A 17,652-nucleotide genomic window follows, 5' to 3' on the forward strand; every position below is an offset into this window, starting at 1 on the left:
ACCGGCTGGGCGGAGTCTGCATTGCATGTCTCACGCGCTTTCGCTTCCTCGTCGAGACTGAGATTGGCTTGAAGATAAGGAGGGAGGGAGAGAAGTTGAGGTTCATAAGTGGTGGGATGGGTTGAATCATAGATTGTGAAAGGGTTGAGTGCATTAAGTGCTTGAATGAATGGTAGAAATTATACTGCGTGTGAAGCGTGTGCGTCGCTGCTGTTTGCGCTCTTTTTTTTAAATAATAATATTAGTAGGCTACATTTTATTAAGCAAAACACAGACTTTGCACTCGATTACAACAGTGCACTCCCCACGCGTCCGTGCTGAGCCGACTGGACAAAACCAGATCCGATGTTGTGTTTTTTTCCGACTGTAGGCTACGATTGTCATCCGATAATTTTATGCTTCTAGCTACATCCGTGATTTCAGAAATCGCATTTGTGTGTGGTCGCATCAAGGCGCTGCGAGATATCACACCGTCACAGCATAGGGTAGCAGGAGATTGATAAGGCTGAGTGACAGACTCTGACCTTTTAGCTGTGGGCGTAGGAAGCAGTTGGCCGGGGGGGGGGCGGGGGGGCAGATTTAAGACTAGGCCTACTGGGGTCCGGGGGCATGCTCGCCCGGGAGGAAAAAAAAAAAAAAAAAAACAGCTCTGCAATAGGCCTACTCATTTCTAGTAACTTTTAAAAAGGCTATCTGATAATAAAGAACGAATGACTCAGGTGCTAAACAAATGACACATCCGAAGTAACGTGTTGGTTACAGCAGGCTTTCAGCCAATCTATCTAGTTTGGCCTGATTCTCATTAATAATAGCCTAATAATAATACAACAACAATATTCCGTCTTGGAATTACAGTGTTTTATGTAGGCTAGTTGTATTTTCCTTCCAACTAACTGCACTGATATTATCTGGTTTCTAGTAATTTATATTTTGCGGTGCACTGGTCCTTTTTAAGAGCTAGACAACGTGTTTTTTCCCCAAACCCTGCTACAACACTGACTGGCTTTAGCTTGAAAAGATGTTAATTATAAAGTACATACAAAAAGCCAGCACAGTTTCGTTTCTATTACAGTAGAATAATGAGCCATGCAAAGAAACGTTTCAGACAAGATGCAAGCCATCCATTGTGGTGAAGAATAAAGTTAGCTAACATTACCTCACCCAGTTCAGTGGCCTACAGAAGGAGCCTACGGTAGGAGGACTATTTGCTGCTACTTGTGCTTCCAGTTTCATGATATTAGAAAACTAGCATTGTGTACATTTTTACATAGCCTACATGTATTCCTCCTTGGTGCAATAACATACCTTTCATTTGTGCTTGCACATCCTGTTTTCTTTTCTCTCTCTATTGGCACCTGACCAGTAGTGTTGACTGGACATATTGGTGTTTGATTACCATTAATTTCTTCATGATTGACACTTTAACGGCCCTGTGCTCCACTGACTGCTCTGCTCCATCAGATCAAGTGAAGAGGCATCACTCTGCTCACAATATAAATGTATTTATTTTTTTCTACACAATTAATATCATTCCATTGTCGTTTTGCCCACAAAGTCCTGCATCAGAATGTAACCCATTATATTCTTTACAATCTGCCTTTGCGGGGCAAAACGTCAGTAGAATGGTTTTAATATTGCAGAACACGTAATTACAAGAGGCTATTTAATTTAGGGCCAGAGTGACACCTCTTCACTTGATCTATGCAGCTTTGTTTTCGGCTGCAGTTTGACTCGCCGTGTGTGAACGGAGCGCTGCCTTCAGTCTGTAGGATGCTATCTGCTTAAATGAACCCTTATCAAGTCTATTTCTTATGACGCACGTTTTTCATACGGAGATACTCTCTTCATTCCACTTCATTCCACAATGCACTGCCACGAAGTCAAAGGCTTTTCAAAATAAAAGTCCCGCGGTTGATTTTTCAGTACGGAGGCAAATTAACAGAATTTTGTGGTTTATTTTTTGAGGGGGACATTTTAAGCATCTTTTAAAATTGCAGGGGACATGTTCCCCCTGTCCCCCGTGCTTCCTACGCCCATTGCATCACCCGAATTCTGTATTCTCTTCTGTTTGTTTTTATCACATGAAGCACTTTGAGACTTATCGTCTTTAAAGTGCTATATAGGCTAAATGCAGCTGTACTTACTTGCACTACAAACCTTTCACAGACTTATAAACAGATCAAACTCATTCAGCCCCTTTCCACTTTGTAAAGCATGACTGCCATTTGTGACACCTTTCTTCATGACCCTTTAATGACATTACAAGCAAGCAGCATGGGTGTAGCATCTGAGTGCTATTCTAGTTTTGAAAGATCTTCAGTTTCCATCAGCATCATTTGATAGTATTGTCCTTCAGATTAATAATAATAATTGAATGGCCATTATACTAAAATAGTGTCCTTTAATGTCACTGTTGGTTATATTTTGCTGTGGCACATTAATCCAATATCCAGTACTTCTTTTAAGAACATCTATGTTGTAATTGATTTAATCTTTTTAAGAATAGTGTATCAGGTATCATTATTACAGCATTATTACAAGGATGTTGTTATTTCCCTGGAGACACCACATCATTGTAGATATGCTAAAACCACAAAATAACACAGTAGTGTTCATTAGTCATGCTCGTTGAGTCAGAGCAGGGCGTTTGGATTTGACTTTTTTATTATTATTTAGCAGCATAGCAGACTGTACAAGATTAAAAGACTCAACAAAATTCACAAAATCAGAAGCATAAGCGTGAGTCAGGCAGCCAGACAGGGAAGCAGACAGACCGACACCACATACGGAAACCCCCCATTCATGCCAGATCTTTGTCTTGTCCAGTGTCTCATATCTTGCTGTTGATTTTGAGAAGCAAATGCATGACCATTGAAATCCACTTGTAACTGGATTGGAAATATGTTTCTACTATGTTTCAATGATGTATAGTTATTGCTGTATACATTAAGACGAAGGTGGGAAGTGAAACTTTGCAGCTAAAGTGTGAAGAGTCATGGTTTATGTAATCCCAGTCCCAGCAGTAGCCTGGGAAGTGAGAGAAATGTCAGGAGTGGCTTCAATTAAAAGGGACAAAGTTGTCTTAACTTAGTCATATTTCTGTTATTGTGAAAAATTTCCCCATGGACACTGTTTTCTTACCAGAGTGCCAGAGTGAGGTGTTGTAGCCATCGTTGTAGCGGTAGCCTAAAGGGTAAAGAAGCAGACTTGTGCCTCGATGATCCCGAGGCATCTATGAAAGTAAATGAGCCACGCTTTCTCCTCCCAATACAGTTTCCCTTCAGCAAGTCAAATAAAGGAAAAATCCACCCTTGGATATTCTTACACCGTTAGATCTCATCAATATATAATGTTTAATGCATTCCAGGAGTTATTTTGTGATGAAGTGTTGTGATTTGGTGAACCCACTTTACCTCAATCTGCCTCATCCGCTTCTACATCAGTCAGTGATTTCCTACATTTCCTAGAATGCCTTTCAACAATGACTTTTGGTTCAATGGCTTTCGGTGGAGAAACTGGTCTTTCTTCCTCTTTTACGATGGCTTTCTCCCTGTGTGATTGTTGAGCAAAATGGTGAGTCTAGAAAGAAGCCCTCGCACTTTGATTCTGAAGAACTGACGCCAAAACCTGACCTTTAACGGGGGGTTTTGGATCGCTGAAAAGTATTGTGCAATCAAACTCTGTTGTAGCTGCGCTGGAAATATCTTGAGGTGACCCATCAAAAAAATGGGCCCAGGAATGCAACATATATCGCAAATAGCTGTTTTGTTTAGTGTTAAAATGTTTTAGGGTGGATTTTTCCTTTGATCTCCAATAGCTTCTGTGAAGTTATTTACTGAACGGTAGAAGACTAGAAGACTGTGGTTGGACTTGGGAGCTCCCAGTTGCAAGTGTGTGTAACTGTATAGGTGTGACGAGTGCCAGTGGTGAAAGAGAGGAAGTGTGCTCAGCAAACCTTCCCTCCTCCTAAATAAAGGTTAAAGAAGAGTTTGGTAAAGCTTTTCTAACCCATCTCTCCACTTCTCTCCAATGGGGGAGATGGAACCCGGAGAAAACAACTGGCTGTCTTGTGTCTAGAGGTGAGAAAATCTACTGCAGATTTACAGATAAAGGCACAAAACAAGGTGGATGGTTACAGTGGTTGCTGCAGGAGTGCATGTGCAAGAAGAGCAGACATTATCAGACAACTGGATCTTGATAAGGTGGTGTGCATACTGGTGTCACAAGCTAATGAAGCATGCAAGACCATAAGCTGTGTACACAAATATAATACATTTTAAACAATACTATACATCAACTCTCAATATACAATATATTGTTGCGTTACTACATTTCTATGAACTCGATCCCATACGTTATACTAAAGTCCCGGTATTCAGTGGATAAAGATATTTTTGCAGAGTTATGACTATAAGAATGATATGATTGAAATATGACAATATACATAGAAAGTGCACAAAATAAGAAGTTTCAAGATGAACACATGAAATATACAGGATACCTGGATAAATCAAGTTTGTTCTGATGCAAATAACTAGCTTGGAAAGTCCAGTAATGACCTCTATGTTTTCATTACATATCCCACATCACTTATGACAGTAAATCTACAATGCTTCTCCTTGGTGTGTTGAGAATCACAGTGTTTTGGGGAGTGTGTTCGCTGAGTCGCTGGGGTCTTCTTGTAGAGTGCTACATATCATCCACTGCTTGACGTAGTTTGAATTTAAGTTTCCTCCCTCATGAAATAAATCAGAGTCTATCTGCTCCGCTGTGTTGGACTCTGAGGTCACAGGACTGCTGCAGTCCGCCTCTCCAAAACCACTATCAATGGTGTCCAAGTCCACGGAAGGGTAGCCGTCCTCCGACTGCTCGTTTGAGGCGAACGAGTCAAGTGAGACCCTCTCCGGTTCCATGATATGGGCACGGGGCTGACAGTTCATATTTGATACTGATAAGTGATTGGACATTTGGTTTCCATCCTGTCCTAATAACCATAACCTGCCCTCTCTAAACATCCTGGACACCTGAGGTTCCCCTAAATCATAGCCAGCACGATCCCTGTTGTCTCCTGCATATGAACCGAAGCTTTCGCCGTCTTGGTAACTTCTGAGGGTATTTATGGAGCTCCGAGACGCAGTTTCCGCCTCAAACTCTTCTTCCCCAGACAGGGTTACCGTATGGATAGAGATGTGTCCGGTGGAGTGTCCGGTGGAGTGGCCAGTGCCATGCAAACTACCGCCCTCATGGAAGTGCAGCAGTGAGGCACTGTGAGGCTGAAAGCTATGACGGGAGCAGCCGCCTTGTTTCGTTTCATCCTTGCCGCAGCTTTGTTTCTCCATATTCCAGTGAAAGACATCATGCTGCCCCCCGATAGGTGTGTTGATCATCAGGACATCATACTCGCTGAATACAGGCCTCACCCACTCCTACAATGGGGCAAATGGAAGACATTAATTTGGAGTATATGCCTAAATAAATGTTGCCATAAACTCACAAACATTTAGTAAAAACATAAGTCAAAAATACCCTTTACGTTTGCATATTCAAAAACCTGTCAAGTGTAGTTGCAAAGTACAATCAAGGGAATTATTACACGATCTATGAAAGGACAGGACCTACTCTTTATCTGATATATTTTCCGTAAGTGCACCATGCTATGCTATGAGCATGCTAGCACAGTGTGGCGTGTTTTTCCATTATATTTTATGCACCAATCTGCTTTGTTCTAGTGTGCTGGAAACAAGCTGACAAGTACCCAAGCATATTTGATACTGGCTCACTTTCAAAGGGTGCAGCAGGGTTACATCTGAACATCAGGCTCCTATGGAAAAAGATGTTGTACCATAGTCATAACAGGCCCAGTACAGGTGCAGCATGGCACTACAGTACGGAAAAACTACATGAGGTTCCTGAGGTAATGCCACTATGCTAATTAATTTCTTTAGATTCAAAACACAATTTCATAACTTCACATGGAAAAAATTCACTCTTATGTAGAAGGACTTAAAGTGAGTGTGACCAAAGAATGAGCTTAAATTCCTAGATCACCAGCATCACAAAGAAAAGATTGCAAGGATCAACTCCATAGTGTCCTTTAATAGAAGCAACCCATTACAATCCCTATAGTCACTAGATTGATCATATATGATTGAGAAGTGCTTGATAAAGATCAAAAGCTAAAATAAGTCCAAACTATTTCACACATGCTTTAGATAAAGTCATGTTCATGTTATTGAAGCCTTTCTTCTCTGATTGAACTCTTATGTTCTGCAGCCTGTGAGGACAGCTGTTTTGTACAACTTTCAGAGCCACCGTAGGGCAAGCTGATGTCCAGATAAGCACACGCTCATCAATTTCATCATGCGAAGGTCACCACATCCTGAGATACAACCGAATCGTCTCTGCTCCTCTGAGAAAACGTAAGCATCCTCCGCCACAAAGGTAAGATAGCAAAGCTGCAGGAGTCAGCAAAGGCAAATTTACGGGCTGTTTAGGCAGTGATCTTGAGGAGATGATAAATAATAAATATGAGCAACTGCAGACAAAATTTACCTTTCTGATGTCTGGTGGCATTTGGGTTATCTTTTAAAGAGTAACAAGGATTTTAAGACAAGATAATACTGAAGCTGATCTCTGCTTACCTAACATAACATGGGTGGGTGGACTGTTTCAAAGGGTTATAAAGAGGTATACTATAAACAGCATCAATTAAAAGCATTTGTCTTTGTCAGGAGTGTTGTTCCTTCAGCTCTGCACCATGATAGGATAGACTAATAACAATCTGAAGGCTGAGGTATATGGATTTTATGAAACTATAGGGCAAACACTTTCAGCAATTAGAAAATGTTGTAAATAATGCTCAAACTGAGCTGCACACCAAAAAGGTTGAAGTTAAGTTATATGTGTGGGACCAATAAATATTTCAGTGTTCAGTGCAATTTCTGGAGTGAAATGCAGGCAAAAAAAGGAAACACATTATAAATTAGCCTGGTAAAATTGTCTGTGCACTGTGCACACTATGAACATCCTGCCCATGGCATTTCCAGTCAGACAAGCTGTGGTATGGTATGGCACAGGAAAGGCAGAAATCACTGATTCAGTGATGTTTTGCAAGATAGCGTAACGTCTGGTGAATCCTGGTATGAGTTTGATGCATTACTGCACTATATTTACATTGATCTATCGTAAATGAAAATAAGAAACAATAAACTGTGTTCAGTAATGTTTAAAGAATGAACACGACACTTTTCTCTTTGAAAAGGAACGATTCTTTATGATAAGGGGAAAATGTGGAATACCTTAGCACATTTAGTACTGTTTATAGCACTAAAGTGCTGATTATAGCACTAAATCTTCTTCATTTAGTACAGTTTAGTACATTTAGATAGTGGATCAAAGTACAGCAGTACTAAGTATAAAAGCACTTTCTATTTCACTATCTCTCTCTCTTCCTGCTTCCTTCTCTGACTCTTATACTCCCTCTCTTTATTCATTGACTTGGCGCACTCTGCTGAATATTTGTATAACTGCACATGGATTTCTATTGATATTCTGCAGTGGCATCCAGAGATTGACACTGCCCCTACTGATGTTAAATGCAAAAAAACACATCAGTTCTAAAGCTACATTTCTCATTCGTCATGTGAAAACCTTGCAATTTCACTTGAAGGATTACATTGTTCTACAGTATATGGGGTGAGAAATCTCCACAAGCCTTGGTCTTATGAAACTCTTTAAAATCCAATTGCATAAACTCAAAATGCATGGTGGTCAAGCTACAAACAGTTTTTCTTAATTCCTGAAAAGTTGGAGATTGAGGTTTTCCCCAACAGCGACTATTTACCAGTACAACGGGTGTGATGCAACAAACCCTTGCGCCATAGTCCAGGGCAAATATCCATACAGAAGCCCACTTTAAATATTAACAGAAAGATGTACTAACCTACAAATGGGTACTTTAGGCTGTGCGGTCATAAATCTACAGGACACACCAGACACTAACTAATCTAAATGTTGCAGGGTTGAGTGTGTGAGTGCAGGTATGTCACTGGGGTGATCAAACAGGCTCCTCTCATCACAGACGTTTCACTGAATTAGACCCATGACGCTTCCAGAAGGCTCAACAGGAAGCTATGGCATCCCTACTAGACGCTAAGGCTGATCCCTGGTTCCACTGAAAATCAACATCAAACAAAAGACACGCACATCCAAAACAAAGGTGCTGGATCAAAGAAAATATCAAGTGGAATACAACAGACGATCCGCATGCAAGAACGCTCTCGTATGAAGAATTTACAGGAGCCTTACTTTAAGAAGTGACATTTTGAGCAAAGCGCTCTTCCTGCTCTTCCAGAGTGGATTTTCTGTTGTATTCCACTAATCCCTAGTTGTCCCTAGTTGCTCAACAAAATTGGCCTAATGGGACAGCTGACCCTGCTGGTTTGAAACAGGCCGCTCATCAGTTCAGAAACCAAAGCACGCAGTGGGTAAACCGTGTCCCTTTTCTCTTTTCACTCCAGTTTTTACTTGATCTAGTTTCCTTACTTCCAACAGTTAGGCAACTTCATCATATTGAACACTTGTCCCATACTTACACTCATGTTTTTTAATCTGATTCTTGTCTTAAGCTTTATTTTATCCTTTGTTTTTTATCCAAACTTAATTTAATTAGTAGGTTTATGCATTTTTTGTACGCGCAATTCAGCTTCCTATGTGTACAATGCGAGCTGAGCTCTATTTACCTTTGTAAATTACAATAATCCATTACCATTACTACTACTTCTAGGGTATACACTTAACCAAATGATTGAGTATCTCATACATATTTATGGGCAGATTTAGGACATGTTTCAGGTATATCTTAGAGGTTAGGTGTGACTTCTTATCATTCTGAGGCATTTATGCCTATATTGCAGAAATGCAGTCTTCACTCCATCTGCCTTGGTTAGCAAACATAGCCAAACATGTAGGTGAGGGAGCATATGCTTTTCTAGGCAGCTGTTGCCAAGTAATATAGGATTTTTCATTTTAAGTCTTCAATATGCACAATAAGTAAAACTCATTTTAAAAAATCACTAATGTCAAATGACAGAAAGCAGTTGTTACATTGAGAAAAAAAATGTAAAAACATGTAAATAATGGAGGTGATAATCACAAAAACACCAGAACATCTGTGAGAATAAGAATAAAGAATGAAAACAAATCTCATGAGGAAGAACCACACAATTCTCACTCTGTTCCCCTAGAGTGAAAAACAAACTGTATTTAGTCTAACTCACGGAAACATCAAAGATCTGAGTTAAAATCACCGGGGGTATTTTCCACTGGGGAGGAATGGGTCTGGTGGTGATGCACACGACTGTCATACACAAATGTCTACCCACAGCACGCCAGACAGATGAAAAAGAAAAGACTCTTGAAGCCCCTGCACACTGAGTCATTCGCAACAAAAGGGCCCTCATATGTCAAGTCAAGGGAAAGTCCCACCAAACAGGGTCCAGATGTGCTGAAAGTCCCCTCTTGGGCAACACCTGCTGGGCAATTTTGGAAGTTACACAAGCCACGATGAGCTGTTTTTGTTCTGCTTTTCTCTTACCTTGAAGTTCCCTTCATAGGTGTGGTAGAGGGGCTTGAAAAACTCATCTGGCTTGGGGACGTATGTAATCAGCTGGAGTTTTTTCAACCAGTGCCTGAAACAAATTTGAAACAAAGCGGTTTATGACAAAATGAGTGATTAGTATGTGGAAAATGAAATGGCATCCATTTATATTTAACCAGTGGTTTGTCAGTTTTCGTTTTCTCTGTAGGTGAGCTGTAAAGGAGAGAAGTAATGACCAAGAGCAATAGCTTTCCAATGCATAACTAGCAATACTGCCTACAGTGACAAGGAAAAGCATGTGATGGATTCTCCTCATGTTTTTTTATTGTGAGCTGAGGTCATAGTAAATCATGAGTTAAAGTTCAAATATACATAATGGATCAGGTGAAATAATTGTAAACGTTGAACTCTTTCATCACTCAAAACAAAATAATGAGATGTTTGTGTATCTTATGGAGAGGTAAGTGAATCTCCTGTACAGTAACAAGCAAAATCTAATTTTACTGCAACAATTTTAACAAAATGTTCCTTGTAAGCGAGGGTCACACTCTTACAGAGATTCAAGACCATAATAAATTAAACTTTGCCTTTAATACATGCACAGCTCTCACTGCTTACTAAAGTATATCCTGATGTAGTGTTGCTTCTTAAAGTAGGTAGCTGTGGAATGAATCATCTTCATAAAATGGGGGTTTGGTGGGTCATAGACCTTTGGCTCATATATTAACTTATATACCAGACACTAAGAAAATAAAAACTATCATAAAACTATAATTTTACTACCACCGCAGATCACAGTGACTATGGCCAATTCACCAGTTTGTAATTTGGTAATGTCACTTTTCACCCATGTTTGTCACTGACAGTGGTAAGAAGATGATAGTTTTGAGTGCCTTTGCTTACTCAGAGCCAGGACATAATCACTGTGCCAAAAATCTATGTCACAGACGTTTGCAAGGAAGATGCAGACCGCAGCTGAAAATCCCATAGAGATGTACTGCAAAGAACTTTCGTGAGCTGTGCATGAACCAAAACGAAAGTTCAAATCATTATTGCCCACGGCTATTACCAGGCATTCAAGCAGACTGTTAAAGCCTTATAAGAAACATATCAAATTACAGCTGTCAAATGAGTTTTACTTGGTAGTGGATGTGCTGTACCGCACGTACACGAGGTACTGCATGTGTTATGAGTATTAAAAGTTCAATTGTTTCCTGGTGTTTCTTTTTTTTTGTGTGTTTTGGTATTCATATCACATCATCCTTTACCTAAAGTGGAACAATGTTCACGATTATCCAATAATAAGGTATTAGCTTGGATAGAAACATCAAACAGCAGATTCATAGCGAGTTTTCTTGTGACTGTAAGACCTATATCAATAAAGTGCTGTCTGTTGTTTCTACTGATGCTCTGCATGACTTCCTATGTCTGCTAGCCATTTGGTTGCATCATGTCTCTGCACAAAAAGCGCAGCAGTGGTTTCTCTATATGTGGGAGGTGATGCCAGGAAAGTGTAAATCGAAGTAGTGAGAGGCTTAGCTGATCATTTACTGGAAGACAAAATGTAGGGTTAAGTCTTCATATAATTCTGCTTTGCTTAGTTCTCAATGTATGGGGATAAACTTCACCGTATAAACCTAAATGGAAAATTCACCCTTAAACAGGAATCATTCATTTTATTTCTATGATACTGGGTCGTTCATTCAGTCTTAATTTATTAATGTAAGCAAGTTTCTCCAAAATCTAGAAACAAGAGTTATCATGGAACATCTAGGATCACTAGTTTCAAAGAAAGGAATTGTGCTTTTGATCTCATGTTGTAAACATCTTGAAGTGGCAAACCCCATTGTGCTCTGGGAAAACTTGAAAAAGTGGAGATATATTGGCAATTCAAATGCAAATCCAAAGATGTTTAGAATATAATATGAATGAAACAAGATCTGTGTTGCAGCATAGCTCGACAGGTAGAATATGGCTTTAACACCGCCAGGGTTAGAGGTTTGATTCCCAATGGGGCCAACCATGCTAAAAAAAATGAATGCGGTACTGTAAGGTGCTTGTGGATAAAAGCATCTACCAAATGGCGTGTGTTAATGCTAAATTCTCATACTCCAAAGAAACGCAACACTAAACTACGATGAAGTCCAAAGAGGAAAGAGAATACATACACACCCAACAATCTATACATCTATTTATTGCTGAACTTTTGGTCTAACCAAAATTCAACAGAACATAGAAGAGACTTGTTTACTCCTAAAGCTGAGCAATCAGTATGTAAATGACGTGGCTCTAAGAGTGTGAATGTTCTGTCTTCTCTCTAAAGAAACACTTCCTGAAAGACTAAAAGAACTGCAGGGTTTACTGTACTCACGGCTTCTGAGAGTAACCCAGCACCAGGAGACCAAGGACGACAGGAATCATTAATAGGAAGAGGTACCACCAGTGAGCATCATTGCCTGTAAAAAGTATAAACATATGAACTGAATAAAATTCTATGAGGATAAACAAATTCACCCCTGTCTGCATGTGTTGTTCACTGTTGTGTCATTGACTTAGGTTAGGCTACTTGCTAAATTGCACTTTGATTCAGTTAAATTCAAAATGTATTTTCCCATAAGGATAAATGTTTGTATAAAGGATTTATACAGAAACACATATGGGGGAAACAGACAAACTTTTAAAAAGATAATCTTTGCTCGACTGTATGTGCCAGTATGTGCCGCACACTTGCCTTCTTCACTTACAAAGGTGTTATTTATTGTCTTAAAATAAAACCCTTGTAAGTGAAGACACTGTGCAGAAGACTACAGATTTTAAACATAGACAAACACAATAAAACCAAAAAAATACGATAAAAGCATATAACAAATCACAACATGGACACACATCAGTTGATAGGACGGGACAGGGAGTCAATAGCTTAGTTTAGCGCAACAAAAAATGTATCATCTGTGCAAAATACAGACTTTTTCTACAGGTAGATACATAATTTAGTTTGCAAATTAAGAAATCGAATTATACCTGGACATTCAGTCTTCGCATAAGTTCCCATAGTGTTCCATTCTGTAGTGGAGCTCCATTCACTCCCGGGGCCCTTATACTTCCCATCAGGACACAGTAAGGCCTGAACATCCACAGTATACATGGTACATGGTTGCAGTTTAGTATGGTGTATCAATGCGCACTTTTGGTCTTCTAATAAGGAATGAACTGGATCCTGTAAGGAAGGAAAGGAAAACAGAATGTCTTTGCATGGGAGTAGTCAGCAAGGAGCCACCATGACGATTTTTTACAGTAGTGGTATCTCAATTTCAGTTTTCTTTTATTCAAAGATTACCTTTGACAAGTCTTCGCTCTCTCTTATCCGCACCCTGTAACTAAGACAGTCATCAAGGTGGTTGTTTATGTCCCAGGTGATGTTGAAGAACTCGTCACCAGTTTTCACTTGAACATCAAATGGCTCCAGAGGCTTCACTGTGAAAGTAAAGGCCCAAGGGGATAAGTGGATCATTATGAAACTGAAAATGGGTATAGGGCAGTCATACTCTACACCACAAGCGGCAGTTGCAAATATTTCTTAGTGTTTGGGTTAAGGGAATACCAGATGGGTGAGGTTTACTGTCACAAGGCAATTTGGGTAGGTTGGGTAAATTGTCAAGCACAAAAAGGTACAATGAATTGTCCTGAAATACTATGATTTTCTGACTTCTTTTTGACTTTCTGGCATTCATATTGTCCTATGTGGCACACTCTACCCATCTGGCACCAAAGTAGGCTAAAAAAAACCTATAAATTTATGAAGACTATTTGGCCCAGGTCTGCCATACACAACAGGAGGACAACATATTTAAAGTTTGTTTTACAAATGTTTAAAATGTGTAAAACAATTTCATTTTTTAAAACAAGTTACAGAGACATATCTTGATGTCTTTGGACACATCATCAGTGATGTAAATGTCAATTACAATCAGACTTTTGTTATCTCTGACCTTTGTCCATTTCTGTGTTACCCCTTCATCTGTTCATCAGAAGTGATGAATAATGAAAGGTCAAATCATCATGTTGTTGACTTACCCATATCACTCAGTAACCAGCTGGATGACTCATTCACATTCACTTTGACTTGACTGTCTTGTTGAACACTTGCAGTACAGGTAGTTCCAATGGCTGCAATCACATCAAACTCCTCTGGATATATTAGGCACCAGGATTGAGGGGGTTTGATTTCACAGCTGCCATTAACCTCCATTTCAAAATCCCTACAAGAGACAAACTGTATATTACAACCAGAATCGGTAATGCTCTCTGAGATCAGCTTGTAGTTGCCCTGTTGCCCAGGTTAGAGCAGGAAGCATGATCCATACAGCAACAAAAGTATTCTGCTGCATCCTGAAAGGCTTCAAATCCACTCTATTATTTTCAGTTCATTAATGTTTCTCTGGAGCAATAAATGCATTGGAGTGAGCAACACAACAAGTCAGCAAAGCCTAGCCTTGTTTGTTCCAGTTTACTTGTTTCAGTAGAGAAACAATAAAGGTTTGACAGTAATGGAACAGATCTGAAGTCTTTCGGTGTGCTATAATACTTTCATGTTTGCATGTTTCAGTGTACATCACTTAAGGACGGGCGACTCTCCATGCATGCAGTGACTAGGACTATACTGGCACTTAATGCTCCTTACAGTGTCAATCAGACATGGGATGAATTGTGCATTGTTGTGTCCGTGAAGGATGTTGATATACTTGGAAACATTTTGGGTAATTTCAGCTGGGCAGCACTCTCAGCAGAAAGCAACAAAGTGAGCCAGGGAGGCAAAAATCTATTCAGATGCTTCCTGGCAACAAGATGTTCCCATGTGATTAAAGCAACAATTCTGAGGCAACTCCAGGGACATTGTTGCACTGTGTATCATGATGTTAATAAACAAGGTTCATTTTTACTTTTTACAAATAAAAATAGCAAGTACCAAATAATACTACCAAAAATGCCAAGCTATGCACAAAACAGGTTGTTTTTAGAGCTATTCTGAAAAATATAAATAAATAAATATCCCAAATATCCTAATATTATTAATAGCACTATATACAGTAGCAAAAATACCCAATAGGATGATCTTTACTGCGATTGTGTTCTTTCAAAGGGGTTAAAAGGAAGATAGATGAACTGGCTCCCAGGTTACTCTAAGAGTTAAAGCTAGGTGTGCTGTGATGAAGCCTCATATTGTATAATAGAATAAAATTCATATCCACAAACACAGACATTGAGGGCAACTTGTACCTGCACTTGGCTTCTAGTAGAATGGGAAATGTCGGCACTGAGCCTGAGCAGGAACAGTTCAGTGAATTTTCATAGTCTGTTGTGCAGCTGACAGTGCAGAAAGACGTGACTGCAACACAAAGGAAAGTGTGGTCGGTTTTACACGGTAGCATTTTCTAATTTTATCCACAATGTTGTGTGAACTTCTTCTGCCCTGTTCAAGATAATTTTATATGTATTTAAACCTGTCCAGACAAGTAGCATCAAAACAAACAACACACAACAATGTACAAAAATCAAAATAGTAACCCTATCTGTATTCAAATTAATTTGGCACCAAAGCACCCTAAACAATCTACATTTGAAAATACAATACATGAGAATAACAAGACATTGATTAAACAAATATGACAAGCCAGCCTACCATCTTGAATCAAGAATGTGAGGTTCCACAATAATAATAAGGACAAAAGTTTAACAGCCATGGGGACGAGTTATTCTCATCCGCTGGTCGGACAGAAGGCAACACAGCAGCTGAAATTGAATATAGACATAGCGGTTATAACTCTGTTCTCTAGTAGAAATCACTTTAGTAAACCAACATTGCAATCTTGACTTCATCTGGGACTAGCTGGCCTGTTGGGACAAAGGCTCAAATATGAAATATCTATCTAAGGTCTCACTGACATAGTTAATTTATTCATTTGATTTATTTAACAGGGACAACGGACAGTTAGTAACTGTCCCAGAATTAGCTAGAGAGCTAAATTTCATCTACAGTCCCCGGGCAGGTGATACAAAGACAGGCAAGTTTTACAAAATACTTTACAACAAAAGTTAAAACGATAATCAATGATAATCAATACTAAAATAGTTTCATAAAAGAGCATCGGCAGTTACTAGTCAGCATTGATAGGTAATGTATCAATAGTGAATGGCTTCCATCTTAATCTGTTAAAACATCTTAAAGATAACTTCACGTTCTGTATTGTAAAAGTACACGAACGAATCAAACAATCTTACCTTTTTTAATTTTGTATTTTAGGATTGTGCCACAGCAGGCTAACAGAGACTAACGCACCGACGCTCGCCTGAGCGTGTTTAATGGAACAAAGTTTGGGCTCCGATGCGTCGACAGCGTCATCATCAGTGGTGTGAAGGATGTGGTTTTAGCCCTTTGAGCCGTGCCTGTGGTGCCTTCCCACCACATCCACACTGCTGCTATGAATATGCACGACTTAGTCAGATAACAAGGCTAGAGACAAATTAAAAGATAGTCAAGTAATTAATTTTTTTAAACAACAGGAGGTAAATTAAGTCCTTGGTCGACTAAATGATGAACCATACAGACTGGATCCTATGGAGCCCCTAAAGTCCCGAAAGGTGATTTTTTTTTTATCTTGTGGGCACAAGTTAATTATCTTGTGGGAACAAGTTATTATCTTGTGCGCACAAGATAAAAAATATCACCTTGTACGCACAAGATAATTTACTTGTGCGCAATCAATTCTTTCCAAAAAAGAGCGTAGTGTTTTAGAAATGAATTCTGATAAAATGTATACAAAAATGCTTTTAAAATAGATCACACTCCACAGTACCTCCTCGCTCATGTGACGTCACACATTGACTCAAAACATGACCCAATATATCCCTCTTGTCTTCTTCTGAGTCGATTCTCAGTAGTGAAACAGGGTTACTTGCACGCTGGGTTTTCAGATACCTTTCATAAGACCCTTATCTTTTACACCTACATGTCTGCAGAAAGTACAACAGTTTATCAGGGGTTTTCTGCAGTTATTTTGCAGTGTCCGTAGATAAATTAGTCATGCCCCTCACGCGTTGTAATGTTGCCGTAGAGCCCCTCAAATCTCACTGTGGGTTTTGAGGTGGCTATAAATGTTAATATCTCAAGTCAGTTTCAATGCTATATAATACATATACTATACACCGCCTAGAGTAGCAGCATATGAGGATCATGAGCCACGTCTACATAACATTTGCCATTTACTGGGCATTTTAATCTGAACTGCATTACAGTACTATGGAACCATTTTTTTTAATCATCATTATTATTATTATTATTTTTTACCATGGGTGGGCTCCTGTGGGATTCAAGGTGACTCTGGCTGTGTGTAGGCGTCTTCTCAAATGTCACAGTATCGCTATTTGTCAAAGTCAATTGTCATTCTGAGACACCAAATCTTACACAAAGTCAGACAGTGGCTTTGGCCAGTTTGGAGGTAAACTGTGAAAAACAATTCTTTAACCGTTTTTCAACTTTCCCTTTCTTTACTTAGGGGCTTAGGATGTAAGTATCATATTGGTCTTTTTGTGTGCACATGCATACAGACATATACATATGGGGAAGCTGATTTTGAAATGTTATCAGATTACTGACTTTGCTTTAAATTGTAATCAGTAATGTGATCTAATGGATTAGTTCCCTCTAAAACCCCTCGAATATCAAGTTAATATACCTACAATTAAACTGCATCATTTTCATCTACACCTCTAATAAAATACATTTTGTAAGTGTTGTCTGAGCATGTTGTCTCCAACATTGTTGCTACCTAATCACCATCTTCTGTCTAAACAACACTGCAGCTCACAAAGCATATGATGGTGTTTACTTATTAGTGTTGGGTCGTTCATGAACGATCCGATTCTTTGAACAGCTCTTTGTAGGAACGGGGGGGTAGAAACCGGAAAAGAAGGGAGCGTAAATATATATCAAAGAAAATAAAAAAGATATGCAGGTAGAGTATCATTATTTTCACGTGTTACTGATGTCATTTGCC

At 39.3% G+C, this 17,652-nt stretch overlaps 1 protein-coding gene across 1 annotated transcript; it reads right to left on the bottom strand.

Annotated features, from left to right (window-relative positions):
- Nucleotides 1-2,663: 2,663 nt before the first annotated feature.
- il21r.1 (interleukin 21 receptor, tandem duplicate 1) lies at nucleotides 2,664-15,997 on the bottom strand. The gene is made up of 9 exons (XM_071520033.1): nucleotides 15,878-15,997; nucleotides 15,279-15,388; nucleotides 14,876-14,984; nucleotides 13,673-13,857; nucleotides 12,936-13,072; nucleotides 12,620-12,815; nucleotides 11,970-12,054; nucleotides 9,596-9,689; nucleotides 2,664-5,426 (listed from the first exon to the last, which is right to left on the bottom strand). The coding sequence occupies exons 2-9, from the start codon at nucleotides 15,337-15,339 to the stop codon at nucleotides 4,635-4,637; spliced, it is 1,659 nt and encodes a 552-aa protein (XP_071376134.1). The 5' UTR covers nucleotides 15,340-15,388; nucleotides 15,878-15,997; the 3' UTR covers nucleotides 2,664-4,634.
- Nucleotides 15,998-17,652: the final 1,655 nt, after the last annotated feature.

Source organism: Centroberyx affinis, unplaced genomic scaffold (assembly GCF_046629955.1).
Source record: "Centroberyx affinis isolate AG114_WGS23_722 - 3 ecotype Tasmania unplaced genomic scaffold, CSIRO-AGI_Caff_v1 ptg000759l_1, whole genome shotgun sequence".
Taxonomy (NCBI): domain Eukaryota; kingdom Metazoa; phylum Chordata; class Actinopteri; order Beryciformes; family Berycidae; genus Centroberyx; species Centroberyx affinis.

What these genes read in the sequence shown, in the direction of transcription:
- il21r.1 (XM_071520033.1), bottom strand. Translation starts at nt 15,339, where the DNA reads ATGGCTGTTAAACTTTTGTCCTTATTATTATTGTGGAACCTCACATTC. An exon ending in CTGGGTTACTCTCAGAAGCC is followed by an intron (nt 9,690 to 11,969) that starts GTGAGTACAGTA and finishes AATTTGTTTCAG; the next exon opens with GCACTGGTTGAAAAAACTCC. An exon ending in CCTATGAAGGGAACTTCAAG is followed by an intron (nt 5,427 to 9,595) that starts GTAAGAGAAAAG and finishes GCCCCATTGTAG; the next exon opens with GAGTGGGTGAGGCCTGTATT.